This window comes from Petaurus breviceps, unplaced genomic scaffold, assembly GCF_028583685.1.
Source record: "Petaurus breviceps papuanus isolate PSGF00001 unplaced genomic scaffold, PetGlider_PUasm1.0 90897, whole genome shotgun sequence".
In the NCBI taxonomy this organism is placed as follows: Eukaryota; Metazoa; Chordata; class Mammalia; order Diprotodontia; family Petauridae; genus Petaurus; species Petaurus breviceps.
The window spans coordinates 13,454,730-13,472,653 of NW_027187374.1; the positions used below are offsets into that span (position 1 = coordinate 13,454,730).

Below are 17,924 nucleotides of genomic sequence, written 5' to 3' on the forward strand. Positions count from 1 at the left end.
ATTGTTCATAAAATTATAGGTAAATGCTTTAAATGTTTATAAGACCACATGTTTAGAGTTGGAAGGAAATGGAAGAACTAGAAGGTTATCTGGTCTAGTCCTCTCATTTTAGAAATAAGAAAATAAGGCCCAGATAGGAAATGACTTGTTCAAAGAGTTTTTTCAACATGACATAGATAATTTTTTTATACAAAGGCTACATTAAAACCAAAATAAACAGAGCATATTGGGATTCTTAACAAAACGTATTGTCTTTGAGATCCTATGTTTTAAAACTTAGTGTCAGTTAAAGAACTTTGAAGTAAATTCTTATTCATTATATTTTTTTAAAGCAATCCGGGTTAAGTAACTTGCTCAAGGTAACATGGCCAGTTATTTATGGGTGTGGTGCTAAGTATCTGAGCCCAGATTTGATCCCCAGGTCATCCCAACACTGAAGTCGGTGCTCTTACTCGCTGTGCTACCTGGCTGCCCCTTTTATTCATTATTACATATTAAAAATAAAAATAAAAATAAATCGTGACTGCAAAAAATACTTAAAGACCTGGGTACTCAGTATGCCCTTTTAAGAAATCTCTTTTCTATTTTATTGTTAAAGCACTTTCAGCTTAATTAATGATGAACATGAGCTAATCCATAGAAGAGTCAAATAGGTGGCCCATAAAGTTCCTGAGTATGGTCTTAACCAGATTAAAATGTTATAAGATATTTAACAAAATAAAATAAAATAAAACTTAGATAATATTACATTTTAAAACTAAGCCAATATGTGGCTTAAAGGGATCCTTCCTTATGCAAGACTATGGTCCCTGTTTCTATTTGAGTTTAACAGCACTAATCTATAGGGTGAAAAAAAAATTTTTTTTGGAGGGGGAAGGCAGGGCAAAGGGGGTTAAGTGACTTGCCCAAGGTCACACAGCTAGTAAGTGTTAAGTATTTGATGTGGGTTTTGAACTCAGGACCTCTGGACTCCAGGGCTGGTGCTCCATTCACTGGGCCACCTAGCCACCCCAGGTGATATTATTTTAATAGGAATAAATGTAAAGCTTACATTTGGGTCAACAAAATCAGCTTCCAAGTATGACAAGTAAACACAGCTAAACAGCATTTCATTTAAAAATGATCTGGAGGTTTTAGCGGATTCCAAACTCAATAATGAGTCATGTGTGAAATGACATAAGAAAGTTCATGCAAACTTAGGCTGCATTAAAAGAGGCATAGCATTCACAGTGACAATGCCACTCACTCTTCCCTCAAGCACCACTTTTTAAGGCCACTGATGAGCTAAAGAATATTTAGAGAAGAGAAGGTAGAATTGTGAAGGGCTGCAAGTTCTTGCCATATGAGGAAGGATTACAGGACAGAGGTGTTTAACATGGATGAGAGAAAACTTAGGGGAACATAATAGCTGTCTTCAAGTATTTGAAGGGAAAACAAACATTCTGAGTTATGAAAAAGTCATACATCTCAGAGGTCATACATAACCACTAACTAAGGTTATGTTAGTTGGACAAACTAACCAAAGCTGGACAACTCTTTGCTGGATATGTTGTAAAAGAAGTCTCTTGCAACTGTAAGATTCTTTAAGTGTTAACAAAACTTAAAAGTATACAGTTCAGAAGTGAACTCAGAATCTCTTTCCTTCAGAAAGTCATAAATATGTGCAACAAGAATATTAAAAACACCCAGAAAATTGTATGCCTTACCTTGTCATTTTTATCATTGAAAATTGTTGTTTTTAATTTTTTCCAACAGCTAATGTGAAATTCTACTCTACAAAATTGGCAGCAGTTAATTCGTATAAAACCCTGAAATCCAAAAGAATATACATTAATTCATATTTGAATATATGTATTATTGGGTACTGTATTCATCTAGTGAAAAAAACTAAAAAAGTACTTAGATGTTTCCAAAATTCCAATATGGTATCACAAAGAATTTTGTTATTCAATAATTAGATAAACTATAAATTCTTTGTGTTCAGGGACTGTGTTAGTAAAATTAATTTGTATTTCAATAAATATCTGATAGATAAACACTATATATTTCAATATGATAAACTTTTTCTATGGCATCTATGGCAGAAGTATTAACAGAAGAAGAGAGGCAATAGTCTCACTGTATTGTGATCTGACCACGTAAGAAACATTAAATATTATGTCTAATTTTGGCAGTACATTTTAGAAAGGAAATTGAGAAGTTGGAGAGTGTACAGAAAAGAGTGACCAAGATAATGAGATGTGCAGTGCTAATGATCTAGTGAAATAACTCAAAACACTTAGAGTTTGAGAAGAAAAGACAGAGGTATGGAGAAGGACATGCTATCAGTTTTCAAATATCTAAAGGTTTATTACATGGAAAAGGAATTAGACTTAATCTACTTGGCTCTGGATGGGAGAATTAGGAAACCATATTTCTATTATAAAAATTTTTCTAAGAAAATCATAGCTCTCTTTCACTGGAGATATTAAAAAGGAATATATATTGAGATGTTGCCAAGAATATTAATGGTTCAAACAACTGCTAATGTTCCTTCCAAACTTGAAATTTTATGTTCTTAGAAAAGTGATATAAAATAGAGCCATCCATAACTATTAACATACCAATGCAAATGTGAGTCACCAATAAAACTATCATTTTGTTTTTTAGGTTCTAATTAGAAATAAGAATTTTTATGAGATATGGTATAGGAGAATAAGTTGGATTAGAGGCTTATTCCCCTTAGAAAAGTTACAGGCATTAACGTAAGAAGAAAGGAAGTAAGTAATTTCCAAGTCCCAAAGACAAGGCAATTATATTTCTTTCAAATTTGAGGTCCTAAGATACAGCATTACTTAGATTTCTTTCAATTAATAAGTCTCATTACTAAAATTCACTTTAAAAGTTTTTTCTTACCTTGAAGTCTGGATCATTTAAATATATCTGGATTTTGGAATATCCATGGCACTTCTGATAACAACAAACTGCATCTGGATCTGGTGGGAATTTGCATTCTTCAATATGATTTTCCAATATCAACTAAAACAAGAATAAAAACCAGATATTATGTTATTCTTTCCAAAGAACACTGATTTAAAAACAATATAGGTTCCCTGATTCCAAAAATACCTTAGTCTGAAATGATCAATTTTAAGTAAAACACATGAACACAAAAAGCTTTTAAGTTATTATTTTAGAAGTGATGAAAAAGAGAGATGTGTAATTGTGGGGCAGGAGGAATGAAGGGGGAAAATAATTTTGAAATCTTTTTCTGGGTCAAATATCTGAAAAACATTTCTGACTTCAACTACTTAAAGTATCAATAAATAAATAAATATTAACAACTATGTACCTGTAATCAACAAGTATTAGCCTGCTCTCCCTTCCATCATCCCCCCCTCCCATCCCCTTCCCCTTTACTCTCCTATAGCGTGATACCCTATTTAGTATATATGTTATTCCCTCCCTAAGCCAAATTCAATGAGAATAAGGTTGATTCATTCCCCTTTACCTTCCTGTTCTTCCCCTCCATTGTAACAGTTTTCCCTTGCCTCTTCTATATGAGATAATTTACCCCATTCTGTCTCTCCCCATCTCCTCTCATTATATTCCTCTTTCATCTCTTAATTTCACCTTTTAAGTATCATCCCTTCCTATTCAATTGGTCCTGTGCCCTCTATCTATGTATACCTGTACAGACATACACATACACTCACATATGTATTCATATGCCCATATACCCTCCTATATACATATATATGTATGTATACATATATATACATACATACATTTCTATTCCCTTCAACTATTCTCATACTGAGAAAAGTTTCAATTATCGTTTTTCCATGTAGGAATGTTGATAGTTCAACTTTGATAAGTACCTTATGATTTCTTTTCCCTGTTTACCTTCTCATGCTTCTCTTGCTTCTTGTATCTGAGTGTCAAATTTTCTATTCAACTCTGGTTGTTTCATCAAGAATGCTTGAAAATCCTCTATTCCACTGAATGACCATACTTTCCCCTGAAACATGATACTCAGTTTTGCTGGGTAGGTGATTCTTGGTTTTAATCCCACCTCCTTTGCCCTCTGGAATATCATATTCCAGGCCCTTCGATCCCTCAGTGTAGAAGCTGCTAGACCCTGTGTTATCCTGATTGTGTTTCCACAATATTCAAATTGTTTCTTCCTGGCTGCTTGTAATATTCTCTCCTTGATCTGGGAACTCCGGAACCTGGCTATAATATTGCTAGGAGTTTTCTTTTTGGGATCTGTTCCAGGAGGTGATCGGTGGATTCTTTCAACCTCCATTTTGCCCTCTGGTTCTAAAACATCAGGGCAATTTTCCTTGAGAATTTCTTGAAGGATGATTTCTAGGTTCTTTTTTTGATCATGGCTTTTAGCTAGGCCAATAATTTTTAAATTATCTCTCCTGGATCTATTTTCCAGGTCAGTGGTTTTTCCAATGAGATATTTCACATTGCCTTCTATTTTTTCATTTGTTTGAATCTGTTTGAATCATATCTTGATTTCTCTTAAAGTCACTAGCTTCTATTTGCTCCAATATAATTCTGAAGGAATGATTCTCTTCAGTGAGCTTTTAAGATTCTTTTTCCATCTGGCAAATTCGGCTTTTTAAGGCATTCTTCTACTCGTTGGCTTTTTGAGCCTCTTTTGCCATTTAAGTTAGTCTATTTTTTAAGGTGTTATTTTCCTCAGCCAGGCTGTTGACTCTCATTTCATAATTTTCTTGCATCATTCTCATTTCTCTTCCCAATTTTTCCTCCACTACTCTTATTTGGTTTTCAAAATCCTTCTTAAGCTCCTCTATGGCCTGTAAGCAGTTTATTCTTTTGATAGAAACTTTTAGTGCAGGAGTTCTGACTTCACTGTTTTCCTCCTGTTCCATGCTTTGATCCTTTTTGTCCCCAAAAAAGGAATCCAAAGTTGGACCACTGTGCTTGCCTTGCTTTCTTCACTTGTTCATGTTGCCCAGAGATTTTTTCAAATCTATACTTATAGTTGCTATAAGCTGTGTACGATTCTCTTTTTCACTGAAATAAGTTCATTGCTAGTTGATTCTTTCAAGTTTTCTATTATAATCTCAATTTGTCATTTTTTCCTCTTAATTCTAGACTTTCTTTTATTTGTTCTTCAGATTTTTAAGAGAGCTAATTTTTGCTTAAATGCTTTAACTGAATTACGTATTTATTTCAGCATCTCTCAAACTGCATTAAGTGTCTCCTAGTCAGATACTGCATTAGATAATGGGTTTAAAAAGACAAAAATGAACTCCCTATACTCAGGGAGCCTATGTTCGACTGGGAAAATAGAGCATACACATAAGTAAATACACAATTTATAAAAAGTAAATACAAGGTAATTTCAGAGTGGGGAGGCAGTAGAAGTTTGAGGGATTGGGAAAGCTCATTTTAGAGGTGAAATCTGAACTGAGGAAGTGAGGGATTATATAAAGTGGAGGTAAAGAAGCAGTGCATTCCAAACCTGTGGGAAAGACTATACAAAGACACTAAGTCAAGCGATGGACTGGTATATGTGAGAAACATTGTAGGCCTGTTACACTTGTTGCGAACTGTTTTTAATTTTTATTTTATTGGCCCTTTACTAATTTTCCTTTTTCCATATGCTTACGTTTTTCTGTAGATTTTTAGTAATATTTCTTTTAATTGGCATTTCTATTAGTTGTTTTCTGAGTGGTATGGAACTGAGTTCTCCCTAACTCATACTCTTCTACTGTGAGTAGAAAGCTTATTCTAATATTTTAGTAGATGCTATAAAATTTCCCTTAGATATGCTGAAGAAAGACAAGCAAATAATTTTGGTTGATCAGCTCTGGGTCCCTATCATTCTCTTTTGTCAGAGCCACCACAGCCTAGCATGCCAACCACTTTCTTCAACCAAACCTCTGCACTATTGTTGCTCTTTCTTGATTTACCCCTGAAAGGATTTATTCTCATTGCTGTCTCACTGTGACAGAACAGGACCTGCTCCCAGGGTTAAGGTTTATCTACCAACTACCCAAAATGCAACTTCACATACCATTAGCCTAGAACCAGGATAAGAAAATAATGATATTCATATTTTAAAAACTTAAGGCTATATCATTGACTTAAAGATATATACCATCAAATTCACTCTAGAAATGTTGAGGCTTCAACACATCAAATTCTAGAACAACTATGATGGAAAATCAGTATAGTAGTGTGCCTAAGCACACAGAGAATGGTAAAAATCTACAGAAAAACAAGAGAACAGAAGAGACAGAATAAGCTCATCTTTTTCAGGCTTCTTAACCCCAGCTACTATCTCAAAGACCAATTAATGGGTGATAAGAAAGCTTTGTTATAGTTATTCGTCTATCTGAGTATAAAATATGTATTATCTAATACGAAGGGAGAGGGGGAACAAGAAGTGGGAAAAAAATAGTTCTCCATTTTCATTCCACTCTTTTATATAGGAACAACATTCAACAGTAAACAGACTGATTAAAGTAGCTGGATTGGATTATTTTATTTCCTATGAAATGGGAATCTCACTATAAAATATTTACCTGTAATTTCTCAGCTTGAGATTCTTCAATAATAACATTAGTTGTAGGCCAAGTCAATACTCCAGGTATAAGCTTAATCATAGTCTTAGACTTTTCAAAATGACCAAGTGCATCTGAAAATCTAAAGTAAGAATGAAGATAAGGGTCATTAAAGGTGATACAATATAATCTTCTCCATTCTGATTTATTAATTCTATTCTCTTCTCTGAACAATTTCATTATAGTAATTGTTGAGCACTAAATTGTTCTCTAATTGTTTCATATGTATTCCTCTTGTCTTTGCAGCTAGGTTATAAGCTCTTTCATACCAGAGTTGGAAAGAACCCTAATGACTATTTAGTACAATCTCATTTTTCAGATGAAAAAAACCGAAGCCCAGAGAGAGGAAGTACAAACAAGCTAAAAAAGATAGGCAGGACTGGAGAGGTAAAACCAAGTCGGGTCAAATGGAGGGGAAATAATGATTAGGAAAATACTCTCTGAAGTTTATAATTTCAATTATAAATTTTGTAACTTTTAACTTCTGAAGGTTCACCAGAAAAAAAGACATAAGTTTGGGTTTCCTAGACTTTCTGTAGGGCAAAGGGTTGAATTTTCTTCTCTGCCCTACCAAATTCTTGTCCAAAGCCCCAACATTCCCTAACAATATTTTTCCATTGTTCTCTTCAAGGAGTTTACAGCAGAGTATGGGGGTGGGGGTGTAAGAAATAAACAAAATACTCTATTATTGCATATTACATTATAAGTTCATTAGAAAGCTACAAAATAAAGTGCTATGAGAAGTCCAAATGGGCAAGAATTAGGGAAGCTCATGGGAAGAGGCGTAATATCAATACTGGTAAAGAAAGGTAAGTCCTTAAAGTGATTCATGATTACTGGTGCTTTATGGATATTATTGTTCAAACTTTCCCAAAATTATCACTTGTAATAAATATTTAGTTATTATAGGCACTGGGCATACTCTGTAACTAGCTATTCAATAATGATGTTATTAATATCAGCACAAAGTTCAAAAATATTGTTATACTCACCTGTTCTTTTTCAAATATACTTTTCCAATTCCAAAATAGGCTAAGCAGTCAACTCCTTCATTGGGGTATTGCTCAATAATTCTCTTAAACTGATATTCGGCTTCTGATAATTCCTTTAATAGCAACAAAAATGATGATCACATAAACATAAAGGAGAAAAAAGCTTGGGAAAGCAGAAGGATCCTGGCTTCTAGAAGTGGCCAAGAAAACCTATGCAAGGGTGAATTAAAGTGAATTAAAGCAGTTTGAGTGTACTTTATAGAACAGTGATATACACACGCAAACACACCCATAGACCCACCCATACATGTATTCTATTATATGAAGGCTTAATTTAAGATGTTACATTGCTTTTATCTAGCTGAAGAAGGAAAATCATAAGAAGGCTTTTATGTGAAAAAATTCATCCTCTACATCTATGTACATACCTCCTAATGTCAAAATTTTAATTCAGGGGCAGCCAGGTAGCACAGCGAGTAAGAGCACCGGCTCCAGTGTCAGAACGACCTGGAGATCGAATCCCGGGCTCAAAAACTTAGCACCCACCCAGAAACACCTGGCTGTGTAACCTTGAGCAAGTTACTTAACCTCGACTGCTTAGGGGCAGCCAGGTGGCTCAGCGAGTAAGAGCACTGACTCCAGTGTCGAGATGACCTGGGGATCAAATCTGGGCTCAGATACTCAGCACCACACCCAGAAATAACTGGCCGTGTAAGCTTGAGCAAGTTACTTAACCCCGATGACTTGAAAAAAAATTTTTTAATTAATTTAGAACTCTTCTAAAACTTACCTCAGGCATTCCTATTCCAAGAAGAGAGATGGCATAACCATAGATTACTAGGACATAGTTAATTAGGGCAAGGTTCAGTTGCTGTCAATGAAAAAAGAATTAAAAAATGGAATTGAATTACCAAATTTTAGAGCTGCAAAGAATCATCTAGGCAATCTCAATGATTTTAAAAATAAAGAAACTGGAGTACAGAGGCTGTGACTCACCAAGATCATAAAACCTTGTGCAAAAAAAGTCAATACTAGAATCTAAGTCTTCTGACACTCACTGTTCTTTCAAATTAAACCTTTGCCCACTTATCTCATTAATTTGTACTTAATGTGAGAAAGACTAATTATGGTTTTATAAAAAGACAAAATAGTATGACTTTCAAGTACATCCTGAGACAGGAAGTTGCCTACATTGTCTAGCAGTGACCCCTTAGAGATCTCTAGTGAATAAGAATGGTTTGCAATCAACACATTGTCACTTAAAATGAATATTTTAAGTGCTCAGGAAGTACTCTCTTGAATAGGTTTTATAAGTTTATTTTAGGCTTTTGCTCAACTAATTCCTTTTTTCCAGGTATCAGTATCCAGTAACAAAAGAACAGAGTCCTTGTCAAATTATCTCATATTTCAAGTTGACAGGAGTCCAAATTAATTATATTTCATTGCATTGAAAAGTACAGAGAAAAAGATCACAGATTAAAATCTTAGATTTGGCTAGAAAAACCCTAAAGATAACCTGAAATGACTTAATACTTTCCATTCTATTTTTTTTCTTCAAAATGTGCCTAATTGTTTCTGAATGGAAGATATGACCAGAGTTAGGGCAAGTTTAGAAGTAGCAGTAACAATAATTATAGCTTACATTTATATCACATTTTAAAGTTTACACATTGCATTCCAGGTTTTCATTTAATTTCCTCTCTATTTCAAGAAAGAACAAGGAAATTAATATAAACTGAAGTACTTTAACAAGTTCACAGAAGGAATGGAGATTATCATACTAAAGTGGAAGGGTAAAAAAAAGGGTTACCTTCTCATGGCTCTGAATTTTAGTTTTCAGTATTCTTTCTTTTCTTTTTGGAGGGCAACTGGGGTTAAGTGACTTGCCCAGAGTCACACAGCTAGTTTTTGTGTTAAGTGTCTGAGGCTGGATCCAAACCCAAGTCCTCCTGACTCCAGGGCCGGTGCTCTATTCACCGAAACACCTAGCCGCCCCCTTCAGTATTCTTAATAAGGACTTACACTTGCTTTAAGTCTACTATAATCTTAAAGGTGTGATTTTTACTGCCAATAAGTATGATGTTACTTGTCAATTTTACCTTCAATTTATTGGGATCTAAGTCACTTAACAATCGTGAAAAGGCTTTTGCTGCACTGCGACAGTGTTGGTCCATCAAGGCGGTGCAACCTTCTTCAATGAGGGACTGTAGCATTTTTATCAATATAGCAAAATCCTGAAAAATTTAATGAAACAATTTATATTTTGCTATATCAGGAATTATAAATTTCCTCATTTAAGTTGTAACAAGGTGAGGAATGCCCTATAATTTATAACGAGTTATATTTACAGATACCCTGAACAAACATCTTCACATTTCAAGATTTTATTAAAAGCACCCATTCACAACTAAGAGAAATTTATTTATAGAATTCAGTATTTATATTAATGAAATAAATTCCCTCTAAAGAACAGTATCTCTCAACTCACAAAGTCCAGAATTCAAGTGCTATCATTTTGTGTCCAACATTCCTGATGCTGTCACAAGTTAGAAGAGGTGTTTACTTTGAAGCAACTGAGTGTTGTCTGGCTTCACTGGGCTAAACACATATTACCCTGATGTACTTTCAGGAACCAATTAAAGTATTTCAAGTAAGAACAGCCATCAGTTAACTATCTATTTAGTTATAACTGGTACATGTACAATCTATTAAATTTCAGATCTATTTCTGACACTGGTACTATATTTAGTATTCATCAGGAACTCTGTCATTTTACAAGGACTTGATATCTCATTAATAAACATATCAACTAATTTGGAAGGAAATCATGAAGTCCTAGCCCTGTGCTTCTCGGTTAAATGGCTGACAATAGCCTGGGGAAACTAGAAAAAGACAATTTTGCCATCAAAAACAGAGCTAGCCACTACTATTGGGTCAAGGGGATTTGCTTTAGTTAGACCAACCAGGAAGTGAAAAGACAGCTTGAGGGCAAGAAAGAATGAAGAATTCTATATTAAATATTGAGATTTCCAGATAGTGAGGGAGGCACTGGGTCTGAAGCTCAATGGGGAATGAGGTAGTAAGAAGGTCAAGACCTAACAGAACCACATCAATTAAGAAAATGAGTTCAAATAAAGTCAAATTTCATATAGCATCTAGGATTCATTTTTAAATTTTCCATATAATGTATTATTATATCTTTTGCTGAATATAGTCTAATGTTCTGTACTATATAGCAATAACTCAAGTAAACCTTTAAAAAAAAAGATTTTGCACTATTTTCAAAGAGCAGGGCAAGAGAAAAGAAAAAAAAATCCCCTATCTTCTCTTAAAGTCTGAGCTGGGTGATGAGGAAATCAGTTCAGGCAAGGAAGGTGGTGGCATGGGGAAAAAAATGGTATGGAATACCAGCAGAAAGTTGTTGGATTTGCTGGATGTTTAAGAAAAAAATGATGTTCCATGGTTTATCCTGAGTCATATGGCACCAGTGACTAACATGGTAATTATTATTAAATGATATTTTCAGAAACTTTGTAAATATCACAAATATCATAGTAAACATCCTCAAAAGAAAGATGAGGCAAATTTTCATACTCATTAATAACCTTTGGTGCAATTTTTAATCTTTTTATTTCCATGGTTCGCTAGGACATTTCAAATGATATCCATAACAACTAAAAGTTAAAAAGCATATTAAATATAGGGATCCCTATTAACATTGTAGACACTTAGCTACTAAAACTGAGAATATGTTCTAAAAATAAGTAAAGCAGAGGCCTAAAATTTTACAATTAAAATGGACCTTGGAAATCATTCAATCTATTTACAGATGAAGCAACTGGCAAAGGAACATGTGTTCTTGTGGGGACAAGGTCTACAAATTCTCAGCATTTTCTACTGTCCCACACTGCTATATCCTATGATCACAGAGTAAGAATTGGACTGAAGTATGGAGGCCACCTCACCCAACAATCTCATTTGGTAAATAAGGAAACTGAGGTCAGAAAGGTTAAATGACTTGTCCAAAGTGCATACTGGTAAAGGAATAAAAGGTGTGATACTAAGCCAGATCTTCTTTCCATTTTATCACATTGCCTTCCATTTTCCTTTTTTTTTTTTTTGCCATACCTAAAATATATATGCATATATGAGCACATTATTTTTCTTCAATCTAGTATAGCAAGAATACTTCCTCAATTTTTCTATCATACTTTCAAAAATGTTGTTTTAATTTACACAGGGTAGTCTTTTCCTATTAAATTAGGTATCTTAAAATCTATTAACTTCCCTAGCACAAACAAGAAAGAATTTATTTTGAAAGTTTGAAGTTAGACTGTCTTAAAAAACTTCAGTAAAAAATAGCCTGTCCTACCTACTTAACTGTTCAAAAAGCATATGTGATTTTTGATACGTCTTTGTAAAAGAGAAATGCAATTTCACAAGAGAATATTTCTAATCTATATTTGCTTAAAATAAAGAACTGAAATTCAACTTATCCCATAGTTTTTAAAATTTTTATCAAAAGTGTCTAAACATTTTAAATCACATATTGTGTGCAAAAGTATAGTTGTGGTAAATATCTTTCAAGGCAATCATTACTTGTGAACTGCTCTCAGATCTCATACACTTGAAGTATAAATAATTGTTGGTCTATAATAGTGGTAACTGACTGTAAGTCAGTTTGTAAATTTTTACAAATTTATTTCCTCTATTACACTTTAGCTTTCTGACTACCATGAAGATGATCAAATCATTACTGGCACTGACTTTATTTTGGAATTTTAGCCATAACTTATTAAATATAAGTTTTATGTGTAAAAATGAGTAAATGAAATATAAAATCAACAATGATCAGAAATATATATTTAGCAAAAAATAAATGAAGAATCTGCCAATATGTTTTGATCAGAATAGTATCTTCTACTCAAAATATTTATTCAATTAAGTAAATAGCAGTGGAAGGACACAAAAAGAACACTTGATTAGGAGTCAAGAGACCTGAGTTTCCATCTGGGTTGATGGATCTGTATCTGATATAAGATAATATACAGATCTGTATATATCTTATCTGATATGTAAACCTGAGCAAGTCTCTCACCTTCTCTGAGCCTGGTTCCTTATCTATAACTTAAGTATGACAGATAATATTTCTATTATCAACCTCACAAGAGTGTGGAGAAGCAAGCATGATAGAAATGTGAATTATTACTGTTATTGTTGGCAACAAAAACAATTACCTGTTGTACAGCTCTAGAAGATTTACTGAATTGTTTATCCAACAAGCTTTGCAAATCTATTTGTAAATTCAGTTGCAGGCTAGAATTTAAAAAGATACATTCAAAAGTTAAAAAAATCTAGTCAATCCGATAAAGTGGCAAATGGTCCTAATTAATCAAAAAGCATTCAGCACACATGATGCCTAGTATCATGTTAAACTGGGGATAAAAAACAAAAAAATGAAACAGCCTGTGACCTTAAGGAACATTTATTCTATCAGGAGGAACAACATACGTAGAAGTAAATATATTCAAAATATGTACAAGATAAATTGTTTTTGAAGGGGAGAGCCACTAACAGTTGGGAGAGGGATACATGAGGAATAGCTTTATGCTGAAGTTGCCTGAATAGAGTTAAAAAAAAAAACAAACCAAAAAACCTCAAAAAAACACAAAGATGATTAAGAGGCAGAGGTGAAATGGAAATGCATTCTAGGCATGGCGGACAGACAGCCAGTTAAAAATGCAGAGAACAGAGATCAGTATTGTCTATGAGAAAGTAAATGGCTAGTTTGGCTAAACAATACTGAGGGAAAAGGTTGGAAAGGTAGGCTGGCTTATAGATGACCCTAGAGGCAACACAGTACAATTGGAGTTTAGTGAATAGGAGTGTGATATGGTTAACCTTGCACGTTAGGAAAATCATAGAAAATATAAAATCAAACAGATTCTTAAAAAGGAATTTTAAGGGGGCTTATAGTATACAACACAGCATTATGAATGTGGATATTAAATGCTATATGACATAATGCTACAATGCACTTAAAAAAAGAACATACATTAACTTATAATTTGATTATTTAACACATTAGAAAAATTCATACCTTGGCTTTGCCATATCATCACTTTTGTTCTTTGATTTCCCTTTATATTTAGGGCTATGACCTGTAGATAGAAGAAATTTTGTTGTTTGGGGATATGTGTAAATGCTTGTACAGAGATACACAAATCTGAGAGGGAAACATGGTGGAAAAATACTTGAATTAATATAATAAAGAGAGATAAGTTATCTTGTTGCTGGAGTACACCAGAGAATACATTATCAAATGAACGTAACAGATGGTTTCACAATAGAGACTTTTAGCACAGTGGCAAGCTATATTAATACTGAGACATATCAGCTATTATGGCTTCTAATAAAAGTCTAGTTCTCCTAAAAGAAGAGGGCCTAATAAATTCTCTACTTATTTTACTGGACAACCCCATCTTTCATAAATAGAGAAATCAATGGGGAAAATGCTGTTCACCTTAGTTCTTTTTTTTGGTGTTGTTTTTTAAAATTAAAGTTTATGTTTATTTTTAGTTTACATCATTCATTTCCAATATTTTGAATTTTTGAAAATTTCCAATATTATTGACTATAGACAACTTTAATTTCTTCCTCGGGATACTGCCTATTCATATCCTTTAACCATTTATCAATTGAAGAATGACTTGTATTCTTGTAAATTTGACTCAATTCTCTATATATTTTAGAAATGAGACCTTTATCAGAGTCACTGGTTGCAAAAATTCTTTCCCAGTTTTCTGCTTTCCCTCCTAATCTTTGGTTGCATTAGTTTTGTTTGCCTTTTCTTTTCTAATCTCTTTTGTATCCATACCTTCCTCTTCATTCTCACTGTTATTATCCTATTCCAGACTATTATCACTTAAAATGGATAAGAACTGGACTTCTTATTCTACTGATCCAGGGAAACCTAAGATGAAAAAACTCCCCATACCAGCAAAAGTCAGCATTTTCTTTTTAACTTGGTCTTAGAGAATTGTCTAGAGATCTGAGAGGTATGCAAGATCACACATCCGGCATGTCGGACCTTGAACTCCTGCCTTCTGGGTTTTGATGTCAAGTTGCTAAAAATTATTTAGGTAAAAAAAAAATGTCCCAATTGACTCATATATTTTCTTTCAAAAACAACTCACATAATACCATCTGCCAAATATTAAAGATGCTGGTTTGATCTGAAGTGCCCACCAGAAATTATATACCAAAGCCCCCTTAAACATGCTAGAGGGGACCCCTACTAGGTTTCCTTGGAAACCACCTAATAGGCCCCAATAGTAAAGAAATGTTTCACCTGTGTTGCTAGAAACATGCCACAGATTCCCATGGATTCAGGTCTGTTTCGCTTCAGTAGAAATAATACTAAGGCTTTGCTTCAATAGGAATAATACTGAGAAAGCTTTGCTTCAATAAGAATAATACTGAGAAGGCTTCGTTTCAATAGAGACAATGCTAAAGACATTGCACCCCCCTTAGAAACATATTCTGTTGCTAGCAAACACATTTTCTATAAAATTATGTCTAACAGAAAGCTCAATGCTGTCTTTCAGTCTGAGAGGCAGTCCCAGCCGGCTAATAAACACTCCTATCAAATTATAATTGGCCTAGCTGCCCTGTTATATCTCGGGTGTCCACTACATACTGGAAGCCCCACTGAGATAGCCTTTGGCTCTGTATTGACAGCTGGACCAGGCTCCCTGGAGGGTCAGGAAAGCAGTCTGACCTAGGGGAGGCCACCGAATGAAATTCCCCTGAGCAGACTGGAACCTGAGTCCTATCCAAATTCTTTCAATTCAATCCAAGACTGTTCTGTTAGGTGAATACTTATGATCTATAAAAGTACCAAGGGGGTGATCACCGAGATTCTGTCCCTCGGCCCCAGGTAGGGTAGGAGGCTAAGCTGGATGCGGCGGAAGGCCCCTACAGGCCTCCAAGGTCAGGACGCTGACGGAGTGCTGGGTTTTTTTTTTCTCTCTCTCTCTCTTCTGAATTTTGTGTCTGCTAAGTGTTGCTGTATCTTTAACTGTCCATTTGTTTGTGGATTGCTGCTAGATGTCACTGTCTGTGTTGTGTTGTTTTGTGTATATCCTGTCTCTGAGATACTGGCAGGTAGAAAAGAGGAAACCTTTTTCCTTTTGCCCTGCTGTGGTTTATTTTTGTATAATCTGTCTGTATGTGTAAAGAAATTTCTAAATATACCATTCTGTAAGATTAAAAAAGCAGACAAAAGAATGCTGTACCTGAGCTAGAAAGATTGATAATCTTTTAAAGAAAGGCTGCTGGCAGAAAAACCACTTCTCCTTCTACTCCTTGAACTCCAGCCAAAGTTCTTGAAGTAGAAAGACAAATGGACAGAAAGAGAATGGGAAATTTCTCCCCAAAAATCTGTCTAAGGGAAAAGGGGTCACTTCAATGATCAAAGAGAAGTAGGTTTTCAAGCTGCACTTTGAAATAGGACTAACACTTAACCCTTTCCTGGGTCACAGAAAGAGAACTGTGCAACATCATTGGGAATATAGATCCAGGTAATTGAATTTATTCTAATTACTATTTGGTACTACAAAAACTGAAGTTTAAGGTCACCAGCTTGGTTATTCAATTGTTTTTATTTCAAAGTTCAAAATTAAGACCATGATTGCTACTGGTAAACAGCTGTATTATATATGTTGTATGAGAAACAGTTTCTTTTAAAGTCTTGGAGTAGATCTGAAATTTTAAAGGAATGAACACCTAAGAAAAGTTTATTTGAGCAAAAGGTCAAAAAGATATATCCACTAAGATTGTCTTCCCTGTGGTCCCAGTTCTTCTTAGCTAGGGCTATGGAGCCCTCCCCGTCATCCAGCTCTGACGGAGCTGAGAAGACAGTAAGACGTTTGAACCATTAAGATTTTTTTTCTTCTCCCTGTTGTCCTGGCTATAACTGAGCTAGGACTGCAGTGAAGTTAATTTGAGTTAACTTCCTCCAAAAAGAAAAAGGGGGGAAGGTACAGTAGCTACATCAGAGCTACACAGGCTTGTTATCTGCCTACCTAAAAGGTTAAATCCCTGAAATAGAGTATTTTTTTTTCTCTGAATGACATGGGAACAGTTAGACAAGGGAAAAGAAGCTTGTGAAACAAAGGTACAAATACAAGTTAATCATTATCCCATATACTAAGCCTGGGATACATCTGAGCTACTAAAGTGTGTTGTTACATCTGAGCTATTCAGCCTAAAATTATATTCTTTCCACAGCCTAAATAATTTAGTAAAAGGGTACTTGATCTAGCTCCCATAAGCAAGTTTTAGATCCCCAGGTACCCTGAAGTCCACCTCTCTGAATAAGCAGAGCCTGAAGTTTCTACTTCAAGTTCCCCAAACCCTCTCCTCAATGCTCCAGGCAAATCGACCACCCTATAACCAAGGTCTGCTACAGCTAAGCATTCATAGAGGTTTATCTGATAGAGTATAAGCTGATAATGTGCTTTGAGTGTGATGAGTTTGGAAAAATGGAGGGTTTCCTCCTGAAATATAGAGTTCACTCTGTACCATGAAGCCCCAACTTCAGTACCATCTAAGAGATCTCTCCCTTGCTGCAAATAATCACTTTGCTTCTTCCAGTGCCAAGGAATTAAAGAAGGTTGCTAAGGACTCCTGGAAAACAATGGAGCAGGGAGAAAACACCCCAGAATATAGAGCAAAAAGAGAAAATCAGAAAAGTGAGAAAAAGCTTGTCAGTGAGAAAGTGTGTTCTGAACCCTGCACTGAGTGGTTGTGTGACCTAGAATAAATCATTTAACCCTGAGTCTTAATTCATCTATAAAGTGGGGAGATGAGAAAAAGAGAGGAGAAAATGAGGTCAGAAGTCAACTAGCCTCTTCACTTGGTAAGATCAATCATTCTTATATGTAATTTGAAAAGGCAATTAATGTAATGTCATCTTGTAGTCTATATTATTGTTGTATTTTACACTGTATATTGTAAAACCTGAGGAGAAAATTGTGTAAGATCAGTAGTGTTACTTTAAATATGTATATCTGCTATTTAGAAAAACTTGTAAAACTGTTAACTAAGCTATTTTGGGCTAATGTTTTAATATTAAAACTTAAAATTGTTTATTGATTATTGTATTAAAATTTGTTTGACTAGTTCTGCCCTTTCAGAGCAGTCTCTCCTGCTTACAATTCATATAAATTTTTCCTTATGTTGTAAAACTGTTAAATCCTCTAGAAATTATTTCCAGGCAAGGTCATTCAGGCTGAGAAAGGAAGTTTTAAATGAACCTAATTTGCTAAGAAGTTGCAAAGAT

The 17,924-nt window shown here is 34.5% G+C and overlaps 1 protein-coding gene across 11 annotated transcripts in view; it reads right to left on the minus strand.

The window, feature by feature from the left end:
• The window catches only part of TTC3 (tetratricopeptide repeat domain 3), a 189,011-nt gene that overhangs the window by 84,986 nt on the left and 86,101 nt on the right, over positions 1-17,924 (minus strand). For 10 of the 11 annotated variants that reach the window (XM_069075029.1, XM_069075031.1, XM_069075034.1 and 7 more), the window contains 8 exons: positions 13,680-13,740; positions 12,817-12,895; positions 9,679-9,813; positions 8,370-8,450; positions 7,580-7,692; positions 6,549-6,669; positions 2,896-3,018; positions 1,707-1,808 (listed from right to left, as the gene is read on the minus strand). In XM_069075029.1, coding sequence (XP_068931130.1) covers positions 1,707-1,808; positions 2,896-3,018; positions 6,549-6,669; positions 7,580-7,692; positions 8,370-8,450; positions 9,679-9,813; positions 12,817-12,895; positions 13,680-13,740 — 815 coding nt within the window. The remainder of the gene's footprint in view (positions 1-1,706; positions 1,809-2,895; positions 3,019-6,548; positions 6,670-7,579; positions 7,693-8,369; positions 8,451-9,678; positions 9,814-12,816; positions 12,896-13,679; positions 13,741-17,924) is intronic. The other variant, XM_069075032.1, reaches the window with a different exon arrangement.